Source organism: Eurosta solidaginis, chromosome 5 (genome assembly GCF_040869045.1).
Source record: "Eurosta solidaginis isolate ZX-2024a chromosome 5, ASM4086904v1, whole genome shotgun sequence".
NCBI classification, from domain to species: domain Eukaryota; kingdom Metazoa; phylum Arthropoda; class Insecta; order Diptera; family Tephritidae; genus Eurosta; species Eurosta solidaginis.
Window position 1 is genome coordinate 175,389,044 of NC_090323.1, and position 20,845 is coordinate 175,409,888.

The 20,845-nt window shown below is 39.7% G+C and overlaps 2 protein-coding genes across 5 annotated transcripts; one reads left to right on the top strand and one right to left on the bottom strand.

The window, feature by feature from the left end:
* Positions 1–10,372: 10,372 nt before the first annotated feature.
* On the bottom strand, positions 10,373–16,302 carry LOC137253771 (T-complex protein 1 subunit eta-like). 4 transcript variants are annotated; one of them, XR_010953883.1, is made up of 9 exons: positions 15,844–16,302; positions 15,569–15,778; positions 15,279–15,508; positions 14,923–15,221; positions 14,513–14,858; positions 14,213–14,386; positions 14,024–14,157; positions 11,141–11,499; positions 10,373–11,081 (listed from the first exon to the last, which is right to left on the bottom strand). XR_010953883.1 is itself a non-coding variant. In XM_067791214.1 (8 exons), exons 5-6 carry the CDS (start codon positions 14,376–14,378, stop codon positions 14,066–14,068), a joined length of 258 nt encoding a protein of 85 aa, XP_067647315.1. In that variant the 5' UTR covers positions 14,379–14,386; positions 14,452–14,858; positions 14,923–15,508; positions 15,569–15,778; positions 15,844–16,300; the 3' UTR covers positions 10,373–11,081; positions 11,141–11,499; positions 14,024–14,065. The 4 variants fall into 4 exon arrangements, 3 of the variants coding, with proteins under 3 accessions (XP_067647315.1, XP_067647313.1, XP_067647314.1); XM_067791214.1 differs by having other exon boundaries at positions 14,452–14,858; positions 14,923–15,508; positions 15,844–16,300; XM_067791212.1 differs by having other exon boundaries at positions 14,923–15,508; positions 15,844–16,295.
* Positions 16,303–16,968: 666 nt separating this feature from the next.
* LOC137253772 (T-complex protein 1 subunit eta-like) lies at positions 16,969–17,516 on the top strand. Its single transcript, XM_067791215.1, has 2 exons — positions 16,969–17,141; positions 17,197–17,516. Exons 1-2 carry the CDS (start codon positions 16,976–16,978, stop codon positions 17,286–17,288), a joined length of 258 nt encoding a protein of 85 aa, XP_067647316.1. The 5' UTR covers positions 16,969–16,975; the 3' UTR covers positions 17,289–17,516.
* Positions 17,517–20,845: the final 3,329 nt, after the last annotated feature.

Sequence of the window (20,845 nt, forward strand, 5' to 3'; positions counted from 1 at the left end):
TTTTGTGTTTATGCAAAATCCAAAATCAATCTGACAGTCCCCGCCAGGACTGCCAGACCTTTTTTTCTCTTTATTAAAATTGGAGGTTACCAGATCTATCATATGATAAATGTTTCCTAGATACTAAACAGATAACTCGTTGAAACTGCTGGGCGATTTAGTTGCAACTCCTGTATACGACCTCTCAATGTTTCAATCTCGGCATCGATTTTGTCCTCGAGCTGTACAATTTTGGTATCTTGTGCTGCCAGCTTTGATTTTACCCTTGCTTCCTGTGCTTCTAACTGCGAAGACATTTGTGCCACCTGCAATGATAAGCGCTCCTCTTGCGCTTCCATCTTAGATGTAATCTGTGTCGACATTTCTGAAATACGAGTTTCTTGTGCTTCAATCTTCGATGTTATTTCTGACAACATTTCTGCAATACGTGTCTCCTGTGATTCCATCTTAGATGACATATGTGTCTTCTGTTCTTCCAGTGGAATTTCCATCTTGGATGTTACTGTCGACGTTTGTGCAGATATTGCAGCAAAATCGTGTTCAAGTCTGTGTTCGCCATTGTCTACTGTGTTTCATTTTTCTCCTTCAATTTTGCTGTCTCATCGCCATCAAAATGAAAGACATACTCTTCCACGTTAATTCCTTCTAATTCCATTGCCTCTCGTAGTCGTGCCAGAAGTTCGAGTTTATTGCCGATTTATAGCTTCTCATATGCGCGTGTATATGTTAGTGATACTTCCACAGATAATTGCCTACTTTTGGGAGCATCTCAGATAAGATATATGCACGTGTTTGTGCGTCTCTCTCCTCTGCGTGTACGTACATATGTGTAGACATAATGATTGATTCGTTTATGTAGATACAAGTGACTGCCTACTTTATTGTTGTTGTGGCTTCATTTACTTAGCATCAGACTAATGATGTGAGTATAAATTAAACAAAAAAAAATAAATGTAAAGCACGATAACCTCCGAAGAGATCTAAGGCCGAGCTTCTCTTCCAATTTGCGTCGTGCTCCTCTTAATTTTCCCTACAAATTGGCCGGACTGGACCTACATGTTTTATGCCGACTCCGAACGGCATCTGCGAGGCAGATGACTTTTCACTGAGAGCTTTTCATGGCAGAAATACACCCGGAGCGCTTGCCAAACACTGCCGAGGGGCGACCCCGCTTAGGAAAATTTTCTTCTAATTGAAAAAATTTATTTCTAAAATTTTGATGTTGCTTTTCCCGGGGTGCGAACCCAGGGCATACGGTGTGGCAGGTGGAGCACGCTACCATCACACCACGGTGGCCGGTGAGTATCAATTAGTGTCACTAATATTCGTCACAGCATTTTGGAAATTACTCTCACGTATGTACTCCATGGAATTCTCACAAACAAAGGGAGAGGGGATCACCTACTCCTCTCCTAGGATATCGCAATGTTAATTGGAGCACATTTTTTGTATGAATACAGATCAGTTTTGGAGCATTCATATACTTCTAAAGGATTATTCCTTACATTATTTATTGAGTAATCGCGTTTTTTGAAGGGTAACCATTCATTCCGCACCCTGTATCTGGTTTATAGACTTCGCTATAGGTGGAAAACTATAGATAGTACGGACTATCGATATACGCTGATAGTATCGAAGGGCACTATCGATACTATCGAGAAATTTTCGTAGTGGCAGAGAATCTCTTATGGAGCACACTTGAGTGCTACAAAAGGACAAAAGTGCAGATATTTGGGAATTGATGCATTTATGTTTGTAGTTATCGTCGACTCAAACAAGAATTCTAATTTTCAAAACAATTCCAAAGTTTTGATTTACCTGTAAAAAAAGGTTTTATATTGAAGAAAATGGTGTATAGTTGTGTGGACGCAAATGTACATAGGTAATAATTCTTCTAAATACGAAATTCAAGTCATTGCAGGTGTAAAGATTTTGGAGGGGTTTGGAAAATTAAGGTTTCTGTTGTAGTCGACGATAACTTCAGAGAAAGCAGTATCATCTTTCCAAAACCGAAAAATAACCATGCACCCCTCCGAAACCGGGCGTGGGATCCAGAACACCTTTCTGCATTAGCGGTTTTTGTCCGAGCTAATAAAAAATTACACTACGTTGGATAAACAAATCAAAGATTAAATTGAATCTGAGCAAATTGCCTCAGTAGCAATAATCCAAAGGCGGAAAAAAATTTTACTTGCCGGTCCAACACCTTTTTGGGATTTAAATTAAATACGTGCAAAACCTTTTTCTACACCAATTTTCGTTCAGCAACAACCACATGAAAACTTTTAAATTCAACTACAAAAATACCTCCACACAGAGCTAACATCTTGGTGTCAAGACGCGTCGTTTGATAGCCATCCCAGTTTTTTCGGACGCGTATTAGCAGTCGACCGCTGTTCTAAATTTTTACTAAATCTTTTTTGTCGTGTATTAGCAGAGACAATATTAAGGATAGAGATGTTGCAGGAAAGAAAAATCGTGTAAAGCAAGCTACACAAAATTTAAGTAGGTCACATTCACCACTTATCACAGCAGAATTTGTTAAACTACCACTGTCTGTATTTGTTATTTAACAATTATTTGTACACATTTTATTCAGCTAATGTGTTCAGAATTTTAACTTTTGCTCTCTAAAACTCCAATCAGTGTATTTGTGTGCTTAAATTATGTTAAAAATTGTATTAAAATTTTTGGTGTGGTGGAAGTGACCTACTAGAATTTTGTTACGCTCCGCTGCTTTCCACCGAAGTTTGCGCCTGCAACATATCTATTCTTAATATTGTCTCTGGTATTAGCACACTTTTGCTAACGAAACCAGTCCAGCTTTTGAGGCAAAACTTCTTTACTTTCTTTCTGGGGGAACGGTATCCATTTTGTTCAGAATGTGCGAAAATTAACGATTTATATAAAGAATCGTGAACTTCTTCTAATAACATTAAATTTATAAGAGTATAAAGGTTCATGCACATTATACGACGCGACATGTAGCGACACGTTCGGATAAAATATTCGCGGCATTTTTGCATTTTGCCTGCTGGTGTTGTTGTAAAAGCTGGTGTTAAAGCAGGCCTACGTTTGGCGGCCCTGCTGGTGTTGTTGTAAAAGCTGGTGTTGCAGCAGGCCTATGTTTAGCGGCCCTGCTGGTGTTGTTGTAAAAGTAGGTGGTGGTGGCAGCAGGCCTATGTTTGGCGGCCCTGCTAGTGTTGTTGTAAAAGCTGGGGTTGCAGCAGGCCTATATTTGGCAGCCTTGCTGGTGTTGTTGTAGCTAGTTTTGCTGCAGCAGGCCTATGTTTAGAGGCCCTGCTGGTGTTGTTGTAGCTAGTTGTAGTGGTAAGCCTGGTGGTTGTTGTGCGTTTGGTAGGCGCTGCCGATGGGGTTGCAGTTGTGGTGGCGCGGTCGAAGCGGTTGTTGCACGCAGTAATGGTGACAGCGCGCGGGTTCATTGGCGCTATTGGTGGTGGTTGCGCGTCGAAGCGGTTGTTGTGGGCACTGGCGATGGTGGTTGCGCTAAGCACACTTAAAGAGCGTTCTTGATGATACGCTGGTCCCAAAAAGTCCCTTCACACTTACGAAGCACACACGGATGATTTAGTTAATTTATGTATACGGAATTAATTATCGTATAGCAACATTGATTAGATGGAAAATTATTAACGGAATGTCTGGTGCTTGCTTTGTCGAATGGCGACGTGCGGTTGTAATACGGTGATGTCTGCTCGAAAGCTTTTTGTTCGCTAGCTGGCGGTATAATACACGCGTAATTAAACAACAAATTATCGACAAGCTGCGCTTAATAAATTTATTTCAATTATACGGGTTTAGCACGCGCTACAAAACTTTTGCCGATTTTTCCACTTACGGCCACCACCTTTGCCCAGCTTTTTTTTTATTGTCCCCTTTCCGGAGCAAATATTTATTGCGGCCGACCACACTCAACGCACTTTTTCTTCCTCTTTCTTTTTCTCCAAATTGGTGCACAATGCCGTCCTGGCGTTGTAAGAAAAATTTTTCATTCCATCCAGGGATGGAAAAACGCAGTTATCTAACTGTGGCGGCGATTATCGATTGGTTCATGGTTATGGTTAGCTCATCCCTACAGCATTAACATGTCGCGTTCCGGTTGTCAAACCTTTGTGTTGATGTTAGGTGAATGGAACGTAGAGAAAGCGTAAAACTTTGCAACTTTGGTGTGTTGTGGGGACGTTGTGCGCTAAATTAGGTGAAATTTTATCACCACGACAGCGCATAGTTGCTAATGCATTGGTCGCATTTTGCGTTTGCCATCTCGTTTTGTCAATCTCTAGGCCAGTACAATGAAACGAATAAAATCAGCTGATGAGATGAGCCACCTAAACAATTGAGCCAGGTGTTATTGAAAATTCGTCAATGTCACGGGGATTTTTGATGATGCCACCCGCACGAAACTACCAAAATTTTGTTTTAACCACCCCAAGCAGACATGAGTGAGGGTGAATCCTACCTTTTTCCCTATCACTAGCCAACTGGTACGTTCCAAGGTTGACTCTCCCTAGTGGACCATAACAAATAATATTAATAACGGCTAGATATTTCGATCCGTTATACAACACTATGTAAAATCATAGTTAAAAGTACAAGTGTGTTGACTTCTTTCTGACAGGAACTCGCTTAAGCGGGAGTCATTGGTGCCGTATGTCGTATCGCTGTAGGCGTATCCCTAACGTAATCAGCTGTTTGTCGTTACGACTGTAAAGCAAAAACCAATTGGTTGGCTACGATACAGTTACGAACTTAGCGGCACCAATAATCGATTCCATTGATTCTCATAAGGTTGGTCAAATCAGCTGTTAAAATGTTACCGATACGGTTACCGATAAAGCACCAATGTCTCCAGCTTTAAGTGAGCATAACGGAAAAATATGGGTTGCCATTGTTGTTTCGGTTGAAAGCGGCCAATTAGGGTTCTGTGCAGAGACGTAAAAGTTTGAAACAGGGTTTATGTAGTCAGAGAAGTGTTGCTCCTGTTCCACAGCATTTTAGTTTTATGTCATGCCGAAAAGTGTTCAAATCAGAGTCATTTATTTTCACTAAAAGTTTAATTTATTACGGAGGGTTACTCCTTTAAGTGTAAAAAGCAGAGAAAACGTAGAATTTTTCAAATTATTGTGAAAAACTTTTTAATTTGAATTTCTGTACCCAAGTTCACTATATTTGTGTAACACAAGAATCTGGAGGTCAATTCCTTAACTATGAAAAACTGAGAAATGTACACTTATTGAAAACTCATTTGCACACACAATTTACACTTTGAATTTAGTTATGTTTTTATGCACAAAATTTTGAAACTTAAAACAAAATTTTCATTTGTCAGAAAAAATAAAGAAAAAACGGCCTAATGTCAAAAAACCCTATCGAAATACAAACTGGATTATTTGTTTTTAATGAACTACGTTGTATTTTTCTTGTATTTCGTTAGTTTTTTTAAATATAGTTCATACACTTACACCAGTACTGAAACCTTATTGGCTCCCTCGACAAAAAATATAGGAGAAAATACAAGAAAAATACATAGAAAATAAAGTAGTGTCATATAGGAGTTTGATTTGTTTGCACTTACAGCACCATTTTATTTGCAGGAGACTTTCACAGCTACAAAAATTAAGGCGGATTTACACAGACACTTTGGTTGTGTTGCATTCATTAATTCATCTGTCGGGCGAAGTATCGAAAAATTTACATAAATGCTTTGGTTGCGTGCCTACGCTTTGACAACGCCATACAAAAAACAATGAAACACCGTACGTTATCTTTGCTTTGAAGCGACCAAAGCGTTTATATAATTTTGTCCTTAGAAGTGAAATGTTTCCATGTTACACGTGTGGCGCTTTATATTTTGACTCTAATTTAAATAAATTTTGCTTTCCGTATGTTTCCGCATTGTTGCAGGCTACAATTCTTCTAGTAATCTTATTTCCGCGGAAATATATGCAACTATTTCATCTGTAATTACTACAAAGTTTTATTAAACTATCAAATGCAACTCAGCTTGAAGTACTCTTACGTACCAAAAATGTAACTATAGACCTGAGATTTGCATCAGGTAAGTGAGGCTGTTTGTAGTTTTAACGTTTATCGCTTAGTTGACACACTTGTATAGGTACACTATTGCTATCATCCGGTGGCAAAATCCTGAGCCAGATAAATAATTTTGCATGTAAATGCAACAACAACGATTTGAGCCAGATAAATCCAGATAGAAGTCTGGTTCAATTTGTGAGCCAGATAATTTGTTAATTACTTCTTTTTAGTTTGGCAACGCTGCCTTTAATAAACCTACTTTTTCATAAATAGATGTCGCTGCTTAGCCGCGGCATCTGCCCATCACATTTCACGTGTGCGAAAATTTCACGACATCTGCTTCTCAAGTCTCTCAATGATCCAAAGCATTCCCGGGAGAATTGAGCGTGAGCCGGAGCTGTAAAACTCACTGGAAGACGGCATATGGTTTTGTCTTATGAACCAATAAACAGATGCCGCATTAAAAAAAAAGAGAGCACAAAATCATAGTTAGCTGAGAAATAAATTTTCTCGCCGTGACGTCACGCTTTTGAAAACATCTTTCATTGCTGGCTCAGTGTTCAGACTTTATTCCAATCGGAGTATTTTGCTCCGCTCTTACTTCCTACTTCATTTTTTATCTCAAAGGTTTATTTGGGTCGAGTTGAAAACTAAATAGTATTACTACCTAATATCTTTTGGTTGAAGTTTTTATTGTATACGTATGAAAAGCTGATTGTTTACAAGTGACGATTGGATGAAATGACGTGAATTCATTTTTCGTATCTTAAGACATGTTTCTTCACATTCTACTCACAGTTTTTGTAATTTTTTCATACGGAATGAGAATAGAAGGAGTAAAATGTAAGCAAAAAATATATCCGGACGCGATCTGTAAATCCTGCCAAAATTCAACGTGCTGTATGTTCTTGAAGTTTTATATAAAAATTAAGGACGTTGAGTCAATGGGGCCGGCTAATCAAGTTTTGCGATAACAGTCGCCAATTGGGGGCACCAAGTGATGTCAAATCTTCCTTCAACTATCTCTCCCAACTCAGTGAAGGTCTTCTCTTTCCTCTGTTTACAAACTGCCGGAGCGTATTCGTTCATCCGCATAAAATGCCCCACCTAGCGAAGCCTTTGGATTTTCAATCGCTGCACTATCGTCATGTCTGCGTAAAGATCATATAGATCATCATTATAACTCCTTCGATACTCGCCCTCGACATCACGCGTAAGACTATAAACCTTCAGGAGAACTTTTCTCTCGAATATTCCAAGAGCCATCTCATCTTCTCTCGACACCTTCCATGATTCCGAGCAATACATCAGGACAGGTATGATGAGTGACTTGTAGAGCGAGAATTTTGTTCGTCGAGAGAGGAATTTACTTTTCAATTGCCTAAAGAAGCACTTGGCAAGAGTTATTCTCCGTTTGATTTCTAGGGCGACATTGTTTTTGCTTTTAATGCTGCTTCGCAAATGAACGAAATCCTTCACAGTCTCGAATTTATATCCGTCAACCGTGAGCTACAAAAGCCACGATGACAGCAAGTACTTCATCTTGTCCAAATTTACTGCTAGACCCACTTTTTTTTGCTTCTTTATCTTATAACAAATCTTCGCCTCCATGTTTGAACAGCCCGGCGGGTATCCCGCCATTACTTGGCACCTTGTGATTTTTTAGCCGTGATATTGGATGCCGGGGAGTGTGTTTCATTATCGGCGATCGGGGAATCGGGTTCGTCTTCACCCACACTCTGTACGTCAGTTACCAGGTCGCCATTGTCGTTCCTACAGGAATCTGCCCGCTCTTAAAACCTTAGGTCATTAAAAGTGCATGAAATATATATGGTAAACCGAAAATAATAATAATCATATTTTTTCGCGATAAATATCCGGGGGCGGTAGGGGGGATAGAATGTGGTATATTAATTGGAACATTAATTGGTCATCCTACATGTTTTAGGCCGACTCCATGGGGATCTGATAAGGCAGATAACTTTTTTTCTGAGATACATTTCATGGCAAAAACACAATCGGAAGGTTTGCCAAGCCACCAAATCAATTTGATGTTAGTTGTTCGCCCCCTTTCAAAAAGGAAGAAAAAAATTTTATTTTTACTCCGGCGTAGTCGTTTACTCAGGTAACAGTTTTAAATACACTGATAGTGAAACATGAGAGAAATGTAATAAATCGAAAAATTTCAAAAGCGCTACGTTATCAAACTTTTTTTTTCAAATTCGATTACAAATACAACAATTCCGGAATGCGGGATCTTAGCTATTGTAAACAATGGCTTTGACAACGCCATACGAAAAACAATGAAACACCGTACGTTATCTTTGCTTTGAAGCGACCAAAGCATTTATATAATTTTGCCTTTATGCATTTGTGTAAACAGCCTTAGAAGTAAAATTTTTCCATGTTACAAGTGTGGCGCTTTATATTTTGACTCTAATTTAAATAAATTTCGCTTTCCGTACGTTTCCGCATTATTGCAGGCTACAAATCGGGGAATATTTTGAATAAGGTGATTTTCCAACTTTTTTTTCGAGGGGTGGCGGCGGTCCTAAAAATCACAAAACTATCATCCGCAACTCTAGGAAACTCTTTCTTTATGAACTATAAGCTTTTTAATTACCAAATTTAGTAAAATTTCAACTTAAGTCCTGCACTTAAAATTCGGGTCGTACATGTTGATAGCGGTATCAAAAGACGCGTATTTGCGTCGAGATTCAGAATCCGAAAGCAGAAACTATACTTTTCATCTCGTTTAAAAGTTATTCGAGGAAAACCCGTCGGTACTATTGTCGCTTTTTTCGTTGTTGCAGTTAAACAAACGAAAACATATGAAGGTGGTGAATAATGTTGCCAGCTCCGCAACAATATCTTTTTATCATGGTAGAACATTATAAGGTGGTGGCACGTCGACATAAATGCAAACAAACATACACTATCAATGCATTTTGTTTTTGTAATTCTCTGAATAATTTGAAATTAATGGCGCATATTCATAGTCGAAATAAAATAAGTTTTAAATTTAGCTGCACTTTTATGACAAGTAGCTCATAGAAAATTATGTCAAAAAGCTGCAACTAAATTTAAAACCTATTTTATTTTGACTATGATTATGCGCCAATGTATTTAATTTAGCGAAACGCGAGATTTTTAAGTAAATATTAAAATTTTTTAGGCTTAAGTGCGGAATACATACATCTGTCAAAAATAAAAAATTGGGGTTTATAGAGATTTGTATGCTGATTCCAACGGCAAATGAAAGGTTTGGAGGTAATTCCATGTCAAAAGGCGAAATTATGAATTTTTCAAATCAAAATATCTCCGAAACTAGTGGATGGATTTCAAAAATTAAAAAATCCAAAAATAACTTATAAAAATACCTTTCATATGATGTATACATATCTTTAACTTTTCTAGTCTTTATTTACCAAAAATTTAGAAAAAGCTAATTTTTGGTGGATATTTTTTAAATTTTAATTCTGCGTAGAACAGCTTTCTGCATAGGCGGCCTTCGGCAGCGTTTATAAAAAATAACCCTGAGCTACGCCATGCCAAGTCCGGGTGTGTGGTATAACCGTGGCTACCGCCACGGTGATGTCCTTCTGCGTACTTTTGACGTGGAATTACCCCTATAGTTATTATTTGCACCAAAAAAAAATTATACGATTGAACTCACCATAAACACCACTACCGATGCTCATATAAATTTTTTTAATTTGACAAATGTATATATTCTGCACTTAAGCCCATAAGGGTGTACTGCGCAGAAGGACACCACGTGCCCCCACCTTATAATGTTCTACCAAGATAAAATGACATTGCTGCAGAGCTGGCAACACTATTCACCACCTTCATATCCCTGCAAAAACGCTCCGCGTCATTTGGCTAGTCATTTTACGGTCATTGTGACTTTTCCCAACGGTTATATTCATAGTCACATTTGCATGGGCGTGAATAGGTTTTGTAACCAAATTTTCCGTTTCGTTGCTATTAATGTGATAGTGCATTCCGCTCCCACCTATAGGACGTGCTGCTCACACACGTCACAATGCTCGTCAAATGGCGGTCATTTTTCCGTCATTTCACTCTACATTTTCGAGTCATTTGACAATCAATTTTACTGCGGTTTTACCATTTATATAACCGCCATATAACATGAATTTTACCTACAGATTTACTTTACCTGCAGCAGCCATATTAATAAAATATGAACCAAAAAAATTGAATTTTCAATATTTCTTAATTTCAATACTATTATATATGTAAATGAAATTGGAACTAATATTAATACAATTCATATAAAAAAGAAGTACTTTAATAATAAATAAATTCGCTTAATTGGTTTTTGTTTTCCAATTGAAGTCTTTTCTAAGCGAGCAGAAAATAATTTTAAGCTTTAGGAAAAACTTCAATTATTTGAATAATCTACAATTAACGCTTAGTAGAAATTCAGATTAGGTTTACTCTTTTTTCAGATCAAGAATATTCAAAGGTGCCGTGAATTCCGATTGCTGTCGTAATTGATGAACTTAAAAATGCACGACTAGTAATTCAGTTAGACTTATTATTGTTCTAAATCTAATCATTCAAGCAATAATTCTGCAACCCTTAGCAGGAGTATAGATTGGTTTCAAATCTAATTCCCACAGCAATCGTATCACGTATCACGACATCCTTTGTTATATATGCACATGAAATTGCAACTTAAATTAATACAGTAGATATAAAGAAAAGTAAGTAATTTAATAATAAATAAACTCTCTTAATTGGTTTTTGTTTTCCAATTGAAATATTTTCCTGTGCAAGCACATCGCTAACCTGTGTTGGCAAAAGATATGATTATACTGTCTTCAATAGATAGTCGGACGAGCCGCTACTCGGCGAAGTAGGGATGACCGTTGTGTCGGTGGCAGCAATTACAACAGCAGTTTCTATCTTTGCACCATCCGTACAGTGTGATGAATGCTTCACTGCCTTTTCCAATTGCTTGGCGCCAGCAATTTTTGCTGTTTGTAAAGCTTTAGCTGTAATGCAAATATATAGATGGGTTAAAGTGGTTTTCGTATGTTTTTCAACAACTCACCCTATACCATCATCACAGCCTTCTCATCGATTTTGAATATGTGTACTGTTTCAATATTCAGACCCAGTTCGTTGATGGATATGTATACTATCCCTTAGGCACACAATTGGGTGCGTTCGATTCATTCATATACTGTGGGTATTTGAGCCGTAGACGCAGATATTTTGAATCTTTTTGAAGTGTAACATTTGTAAACAGTTGGGTTTCTCTGCTGTCACCATCACAACTAGAGAGCTATTGAAGAAACGCTCGACCAATATAATATGTTGCGATTTACGCGCATAGATTTCTTCCACCTTGTCAAGTTATTGAAGGAGAAAATGCCAAAGCCATATTTACCATCCAATACGGAAATGGAACTGTAGAGGAAGAAACATTTTATAAAATTTAATAAAACCAAAAAATTATAGTTGTGTTAAAATGGGGTGAAGTATTGTATGTTAAAGTATAGCGAAGTTTGAATAGGTCTCATTCTTCATTCTTAGAAACATGTATGAAGGTACCTCGTAATATATTAAAAATCCTCAACACTTTTTTTGCAATAACTTAAAAAAAAACTCATATTCATCAAATTTCTGTTTAACTTCTACATATCAATAGCTACCTTTAACAAGAGAAGGAGTCACTATTGCTTCTACACCTATGCAATTGTTTCCCACATTGTAATAAAATAAACAGCTATCTCCCCAATCTCTCCCTCACTAGGGTAGGCACCTCGTCGTTGGTGTGAGGGCTTAGCCGATCTCCATTGCGCCCGACTATGAGGCGGAGCTGTTTACGACTGGCATCTACGTCGTTTTGCCTCACAGGAGGGCGGTGGGATGTCGGTGACCAAGAACTGCCAATCCCCTAATCCAGGGTGTTATGCGGACCGTGCCTATTGGACAATTTGCAGCCAGGGGATAAATTCGGCTGTATTCGAACGGAGCCTTCCCGATACCGGACCACCTCGGGAAGTATTGATGGCCTTACCACAGTAAGGGCCGCTGCTGTGGCTGACGGTTCTTTCCCCGTATATAATACTTGACCGCTGAGCCCGCCTTGTCGGGCTGGTGGTCGTACGACCAAGATGAACGACTCTTTACCAAATTGTAATAAGGAGGATGATAAGAGGATGACTGAGTCGCAAGCCAAGGACGACGAATACGCATTAAGCGATGCGTCAGACTCGGCGAGCGAGAGTAGTGCTGATTCAATGAACTCCGTGTTGGAAAAGCACACAAATGAGTAGAAGAGTGGAGAAGGGTACGGAGCAGGGGAAGTAAAAGAGCTCTCTCGCAGTACCGTGCAGCACTAAGAATTGTCCAACGCTTGGGAGCAGTGGTGGACCCAACAGAAGTGGAGAGCGAGCGCTTGGAATGGGCCCATGAGGTCGAAGGCAGGTCAAAAGGTTTGCTGCTAGAAACCCTCGGTTCTGCAACCGGTACGAGGAAGAAGCGTCGACTCGTAGAATGAAGAGGCAACGCTCGGCGGAAGGCGACAAGCCTGCTTTCAAGAGGCAAAAAGGACCCAGTCCCAGATCCGCGAGGCAGGGCAGTCGCATAGACAAGACAAGTAGGCCCAAAGCTGTAAGACAGATGGGCCCCAATAGCGAGGTAGCAACTACCTCGAAGGTTGCGAGTCAGAGGGAAGTTCCAACTACGGAAGTAGGGGATAAGCCAAAGGGAGATAATGCTAAGACTCCAACTTTCTCGGAGGTGCACGCCGGCTTTTCCGGAGAAGATGAGTGATTCGATGGGTGCATAAGACTGAGTCATGTACCGCACTCTTGGAGAACTGCTCGTGTAGCTTTCCTACCAAAGGCGGGGAAGATCGGGCACGTGTATCCCAAAGATTATAGACCCAATAGCTTAACATCATTTCTGCTCAAAACCTTTGAGAGGCTGATAGATGTGTACATAAAGTCCAACGTGGATTAAAAGCTGCTCTCCACAACACAACAGGCGTACACCAAAGGCAAGTCAGTAGACACCGCATTGGTGGTAATAAGCATAGAAAAGCCCTGGAATATAAAAAATATGCTCTAGAGGTCTTCTTAATCATTGCCGTGGCTTTCAACAGTGTTTCTAAATGGGCGATTATGGATGGTCTTAATTACGTTAAAGTACATCCAGCCCTACCCAGATGGATCGACTGCATGTTAAACTGCAGTAAGATTACATCGCAATGGGTATTGTACGCGGCCACGAAATTAGAGGACAGGGGCACTCCGCAGGGAGGTGTGCTATCACCTCTGCTGTAGACGCTGGTCATTAACCAACTGCTCAGGGGATTCTACGAGGGACCAGCAAAACTTACGATTTACGCAGATGACGTTCCTAAGTTAGGAGGGGCGACCCTACGGGAGAAACCGTGCACAAAATATCTAGGAATCATCCTAGACAGTAAGCTGTCATGGAAGCTCAACGTGGATGAGAGGGTGAGGAAGGCTTCAACGGCACTTTATGCATGTAAAAGAATGCAAAAGAACCGGCATATACGATCAGAAGGCACTCGAAGACGATGCCTCAAAACTAACAACCAAAAGCAATAATTATCATTTCACTGACACAAATTTTATAGTTTTTTTCTTCGGGAGTTGGACACAATCTTTTCATTATATTACTTAACAATTTAAAGGCTTCATTCTGTATTGCGAACGTAAGCTCAGACGAACGATTCGCCTCCAAACGATTTCGTTTAGCAATGGTATTCTCTATCATTTTGTTCGGTCTTTACGTTTCTAACAGGAAGGCAAAAGTAATTGTCAAGTGATAAGTTGCCATCGTTTAACATAGCGCAAATACACTAGCGATTCGTCTCTGATCCGCAACGAAAGTTCGTTTCGTAATAGAGAATGAGGCCCTAAGGTTAAACTTTTTTTCAATTTGTATTTTGACTTACCAGCAACAACAGAATCATGTTTAATTGTACGTCGCACAATCATTATAGCATCATGTAACGAAGCTCAGTTTCTTCCAAAAATTGTTTGGCACCGCCACGTGAAATCAATGTACATGTTCTAGCATTAACGCAACCTTTAAATAATTATAAACTATGAAAATAAAATCAATGTCAAACCCACTATCAAACCTTGGAAAACGTTGAAACGTTCACCACCAACTTGACGTTCTTCAAAGTAATCACATTGACCCAAAACACTTGAATTAATATCATTAGCTGTAGTCATAACAGCACCACCACAAGCTTTCATTGTACGTTTCAAATCTTCTTCTGGTATACGAACAGCACAGAACATATCACAATCTGCAAAATAGTGTGTACCAACATCACCAATTGGTAGTTTATTTAACACAACATTGACGCCTTACTTAGCTAGTTCATTGTACAGAATACGTCTTGAAATAAAATAAATAAATTATCAACACGTACTTTTCAGAATTATCACGCTCAGCCTTGAATTCCAAAACTATATTTAATAATATGACGTTGGGTCCATCAAAGGAAAGTACAGCGTCCACAACAATTTTAGAAAATAAATCTTTTTGTTGATGAATAAGTTTGGAGGACATTGCTGTGGCAGCGTGTTTTCCAATAAAGCACGTTGTTGTTCCTTTGATTGGCGCTTCGACATGTACAGCCATGTCATATTTTGGTCATGCATAATTATAATACTTTACGTATAGATTTAATGACGATACGTGCATGCACGCCCTCCTCAATATATGGTTTAACTTGTTTTAAGATTTCACCTGCTAAAAGTACTACTGAAGTGGTGCTATCGCCGACGTGATAAGAGAAACATTTTTATTCTACACATTCTAATATAACAAAAAACTTACCTCATCATCTTGAGATTTGGCGATGTCTATTAGAGTTTTACGGCTGGATGCATAATATCCAATAGTTTCATATTGGTTGCACCATCATTTAAAATTGTGGCCTTACCACTGGAATCAACAATATGCTTGTCCATACTGCGTGGACCCAATGTAGTGCGTACAGGTTTGAGGTTTACCTTGAGAGCTATCGGTACCCACACATTTTTTACAAAAAAACTCATATGTACCCAATACAAGTTCAGGAGGTTCAGATTTATCGACACGCCGTCCGGTGTGGCCCAAATGTTCCAAATATACAACTGTTGAGAAAAAATATGGATCAATGAAAACAAGTAAATGTGGAAGTTTTTTTTTACCATCTGTTGTTACTTTACACATAAGACATTGGTAACGACGACCAGCATCTACAAATTGCATATGAGCCTTGCACCGATGACATCTAATTGGACCCAATTCACCAAAATTTACAATGGGTGGCTCATATTCGCCCTCAACCGTTCGTGCCATTGGTTAGACGGTAAGTGTAATGGACAAAGCTGTTGCTTTTAATAAATCAGCTGTTGCAGGTATGCAATACAAAGAGGACCTGCAAAGAAGAAAGATCAATGTAATTGCCAAACAAAACATTAATTTCGAATAGCGATACCTAACGTAACGTGGCGAGGAGTTACCCTGATCTTCTACCACATATTTTGTGGTCACCAATGGTGGTAATAAACCCTGTTCATTAGTAATAAAAGCACCTCCAGCGCTATTTTATTATCGGATTTGGCATCTGATCGGGATCTAAATGGCCTTGGGCTTGATCATACTGTTGCGGCTGTTGATATTTACCAGTAACAGGTGCAGGTGGTTGCTAAAGAAAATAACACAAAAATAATCATCAGCAAATTTTTAAATATATTAGTTGTATTAGCATACATTATAACCAGGACGTCCGGACGTGTCCGGGTATTGGGGGTTAACCCGGCTGGCATCGGCGCCTGTCCAGGTTGTGTTGAAGGCATAATTTGACCCATGTAACCACGTGTTGCACCTGGCTGTTGTAGAGGATAACCTGGCTGTTGAGGTCTTCCATTTGTGCTCGATTGTTCTCGAGATTAATACGCGTCTTTTGACACCTCACTCGATATTTTTGGTAGCGTATTAGCAGTCGACCCCTCAACTAGACTATTACCCATATTTTTTCTCAACAGTACCAACTGTATATTTGGAACATTTGGGCCACACCGGACGGCGTGTCGATAAATCTGAACCTCCTGAACTTGTATTTGGTACATATGAGTTGTTTTGTAAAAAATGTGTGGGTACCGATAGCTCTCAAGGTAAACCTCAAGCCTGTACGCACTACATTGGGTCCACGCAGTATTGACAAGCATATTGTTGATTCCAGTGGTAAGGCCACAATTTTAAATGATGGTGCAACCATTATGAAACTATTGGATATTGTGCATCCAGCCGTAAAACTCTAATAGACATCGCCAAATCTCAAGATGCTGAGGTAAGTTTTTTGTTATATTAGAGTGTGTAGAATAAAAATGTTTCTCTTATCACGTCGGCGATGGCACCACTTCAGTAGTACTTTTAGCAGGTGAAATCTTAAAACACGTTAAACCATATGTTGAGGAGGGCGTGCATGCACGTATCATCATTAAAGCTATACGTAAAGTATTATAATTATGCGTGACCAAAATATGACATGGCTGTACATGTCGAAGCGCCAATCAAAGGAACAACAACGTGCTTTATTGGAAAACACGCTGCCACAGCAATGTCCTCCAAACTTATTCATCAACAAAAAGATTTATTTTCTAAAATTGTTGTGGACGCTGTACTTTCCTTTGATGGACCCAACGTCATATTATTAAATATAGTTTTGGAATTCAAGGCTGAGCGTGATAATTCTGAAAAGTACCTGTTGATAATTTATTTATTTTATTTCAAGACGTATTCTGTACAATGAACTAGCTAAGTAAGGCGTCAATGTTGTGTTATCTAAACTACCAATTGGTGATGTTGGTACACACTATTTTGCAGATTGTGATATGTACATATGTTCTGTGCTGTTCGTATACCAGAAGAAGATTTGAAACGTACAATGAAAGCTTGTGGTGGTGCTGTTATGACTACAGCTAATGATATTAATTCAAGTGTTTTGGGTCAATGTGATTACTTTGAAGAACGTCAAGTTGGTGGTGAACGTTTCAACGTTTTCCAAGGTTTGATAGTGGGTTTGACATTGATTTTATTTTCATAGTTTATAATTATTTAAAGGTTGCGTTAATGTTAGAACATGTACATTGATTTCACGTGGTGGTGCCGAACAATTTTTGGAAGAAACTGAGCTTCGTTACATGATGCTATAATGATTGTGCGACGTACAATTAAACATGATTCTGTTGTTGCTGGTAAGTCAAAATACAAATTGAAAAAAAGTCTAATCTTAGGGCCTCATTCTCTATTACGAAACGAACTTTCGTTGCGGATCAGAGACGAATCGCTAGTGTATTTGCACTATGTTAAACGATGGCAACTTATCACTTGACAATTACTTTTGCCTTCCTGTTAGAAACGTAAAGACCGAACAAAAATGATAGAGAATACCATTGCTAGACGAAATCGTTTGGAGGCGAATCGTTCGTCTGAGCTTACGTTCGCAATACAGAATGAAGCCTTTAAATTGTTAAGTAATATAATGAAAAGACTGTGTCCAACTCCCGAAGAAAAAAACTATAAAATTTGTGTCAGTGAAATGATAATTATTGCTTTTGGTTGTTAGTTTTGAGGCCTCGTCTTCGAGTGCCTTCTGATCGTATATGCCGGTTCTTTTGCATTCTTTTACATGCATAAAGTGCCGTTGAAGCCTTCCTCACCCTCTCCTCCACGTTGAGCTTCCATGACAGCTTACTGTCTAGGATGATTCCTAGATATTTTGTGCACGGTTTCTCCCATAGGGTCGCCCCTCCTAACTTAGGAACGTCATCTGCGTAAACCGTAAGTTTTGCTGGTCCCTCGTAGAATCCCCTGAGCAGTTGGTTAATGACCAGCGTCTACAGCAGAGGTGATAGCACACCTCCCTGCGGAGTGCCCCTGTCCTCTAATTTCGTGGCCGCGTACAATACCCATTGCGATGTAATCTTACTGCAGTTTAACATGCAGTCGATCCATCTGGGTAAGGCTGGATGTACTTTAACGTAATTAAGACCATCCATAATCGCCCATTTAGAAACACTGTTGAAAGCCCCGGCAATGATTAAGAAGACTTCTAGATCATATTCCTTATATTCCAGGGCTTTTTCTATGCTTATTACCACCCTATGCAATGCGGTGTCTGCTGACTTGCCTTTGGTGTACGCCTGTTGTGTTGTGGAGAGCAGCTTTTAATCCACGTTGGACTTTATGTACACATCTATCAGCCTCTCAAAGGTTTTGAGCAGAAATGATGTTAAGCTATTGGGTCTATAATCTTTGGGATCACGTGACCGATCTTCCCCGCCTTTGGTAGGAAAGCTACACGAGCAGTTCTCCAAGAGTGCGGTACATGACTCAGTCTTATGCACCCATCGAATCACTAATCTTCTCGGGAAAAGCCGGCGTGCACCTCCAAGAAAGTCGGAGTCTTAGCATTATCCCCCTTTGGCTTATCCCCTACTTCCGTAGTTGGAACTTCCCTCTGACTCGCAACCTTCGAGGTAGTTGCTACCTCGCTATTGGGGCCCATCTGTGTTACAGCTTTGGGCCTACTTGTCTTGTCTATACGACTGCCCTGCCTCGCGGCTCTGGGACTGGGTCCTTTCTGCCTCTTGAAAGCAGGCTTGTCGCCTTCCGCCGAACGTTCTTCCTCGTACCGGTTGCAGAACCGAGGGTTTCTAGCAGCAAACCTTTTGAACTGCCTTCGACCTACTTCTACCGCCTCATGGGCCCATTCCAAGCGCTCGCTCTCCACTTCTGTTGGGTCGACCACTGCTCCCAGGCGTTGGACAATTCTTAGTGCTGCACGGTACTGCGAGAGAGCTCTTTTACTTCCCCTGCTCCGTACCCTTCTCCACTCTTCTACTCATTTGTGTGCTTTTCCAACACGGAGTTCATTGAATCAGCACTACTCTCGCTAGCCGAGTCTGACGCATCGCTTAATGCGTATTCGTTGTCCTTGGCTTGCGACTCAGTCCTCCTCTTATCATCCTCCTTATTACAATTTGGTAAAGAGTCGTTCATCTTGGTCGTACGACCACCAGCTCGACAAGGCGGGCTCAGCGGTAAAGTGTTATATACGGGGAAAGAACCGTCAGCCACAGCAGCGCCCCTTACTGTGGTAAGGCCATCAATACTTCCCGAGGTGGTCCGGTATCGGGAAGGCTTCGTTCGAATACAGCCGAATTTATCCCCTGGCTGCAAATTGTCCAATAGGCACGGTCCGCATAACACCCTGGATTAGGGGGTTGGCAGTTCTTGATCACCGACATCCCGCCGCCCTCCTGTAAGGCAAAACGGCGTAGATGCCAGTCGTAAACAGCTCCGCCTCATATTCGGGCGCTATGGAGATCGGCTAAGCTCTCACACCAACGACGAGGTGCCTACCCCAGTGAGGGAGAGATTGGGGAGATAGCTGTTTATTTTATTACAAAGCTCATCGATGTGGGAAACAATTGCAAAGGTATAGAAGCAATAGTGACTCCTTCTGGTGGTAAAGGTAGCTATTGATATGTAGAAGTTAAACAGAAATTTGATGAATATGAGTTTTTTTTTAAGTTATTGCAAAAAAAAGCGTTGAGGATTTTTAATATCTTACGAGGTACCTTCGTACATGTTTCTAAGAATGAAGAATGACACCTATTCAAACTTCGCTATACTTTAACATACAATACTTCACCCCATTTTAACACAACTATAATTTTTTAATTTTATTAAATTTTATAAAATGTTTCTTCCTCTACAGTTCCATTTCCGTATTGGATGGTAAATATGGCTTTCGCATTTTCTCCATCAATAACTTGACAAGGTGGAAGAAATCTATGCGCGTAAATCGCAACATATTATATTGGTCGAGCGGTTCTTCAATAGCTCTCTAGTGGTGATGGTGACAGCAGAGAAACCAAACTGTTTACAAATGTTACACTTCAAAAAGAATCAAAATATCTGCGTCTACGGCTCAAATACCCACAGTATATGAATGAATCGAACGCATCCAATTGTCTGCCTAACGGATAGTATACATATCCATCAACGAACTGGGTCTGAATACTGAAACAGTACACATATTCAAAATCGATGAGAAGGCTGTGATGATGGTATAGGGTGAGTTGTTGAAAAACATACGAAAACCACCATAACCCATCTATATATTTGCATTACAGCTAAAGCTTTACAAACAGCAAAAATTGCTGGCGCCAAGCAATTGGAAAAGGCAGTGAAGCATTCATCACACTGTACGGATGGTGCAAAGTTAGAAACTGCTGTTGTAATTGCTGCCACCGACACAACGGTCATCTCTACTTCGCCGAGTAGCGGCTCGTCCGACTATCTATCGAAGACAGTATAATCATATATTTTGCCAACACAGGTTAGCGATGTGCTTGCACAGGAAAATATTTCAATTAGAAAACAAAAACCAATTAAGGGAGTTTATTTATTATTAAATTACTTACTTTTCTTTATATCAACTGTATTAATTTAAGTTGCAATTTCATGTGCATGTATAATAAGGGATGTCGTGATACGTGATACGATTGCTGTCGGAATTAGATTTGAAACCAATCAATGCTCCTGCTAAGGGTTGAGAATTATTGCTCAAATGATTAGATTTAGAACAATAATAAATGTTACTCAATTACTAGTCGTACATTTTTAAGTTCATCAATTACGACAGCAATCGGATTCCACGACACCTTTGAATATTCTTGATCTGAAAAAAGAGTAAACCTAA

Bases quoted from the DNA above. Each gene is read 5' to 3' on its own strand.
- LOC137253771 (XM_067791214.1), bottom strand. From the start codon at position 14,378: ATGTTCTGTGCTGTTCGTATACCAGAAGAAGATTTGAAACGTACAATG. The intron at 14,158-14,212 runs GTTTGATAGTGG...AATTATTTAAAG, and splicing joins ACGTTTCAACGTTTTCCAAG to GTTGCGTTAATGCTAGAACA.
- LOC137253772 (XM_067791215.1), top strand. From the start codon at position 16,976: ATGTTCTGTGCTGTTCGTATACCAGAAGAAGATTTGAAACGTACAATG. The intron at 17,142-17,196 runs GTTTGATAGTGG...AATTATTTAAAG, and splicing joins ACGTTTCAACGTTTTCCAAG to GTTGCGTTAATGTTAGAACA.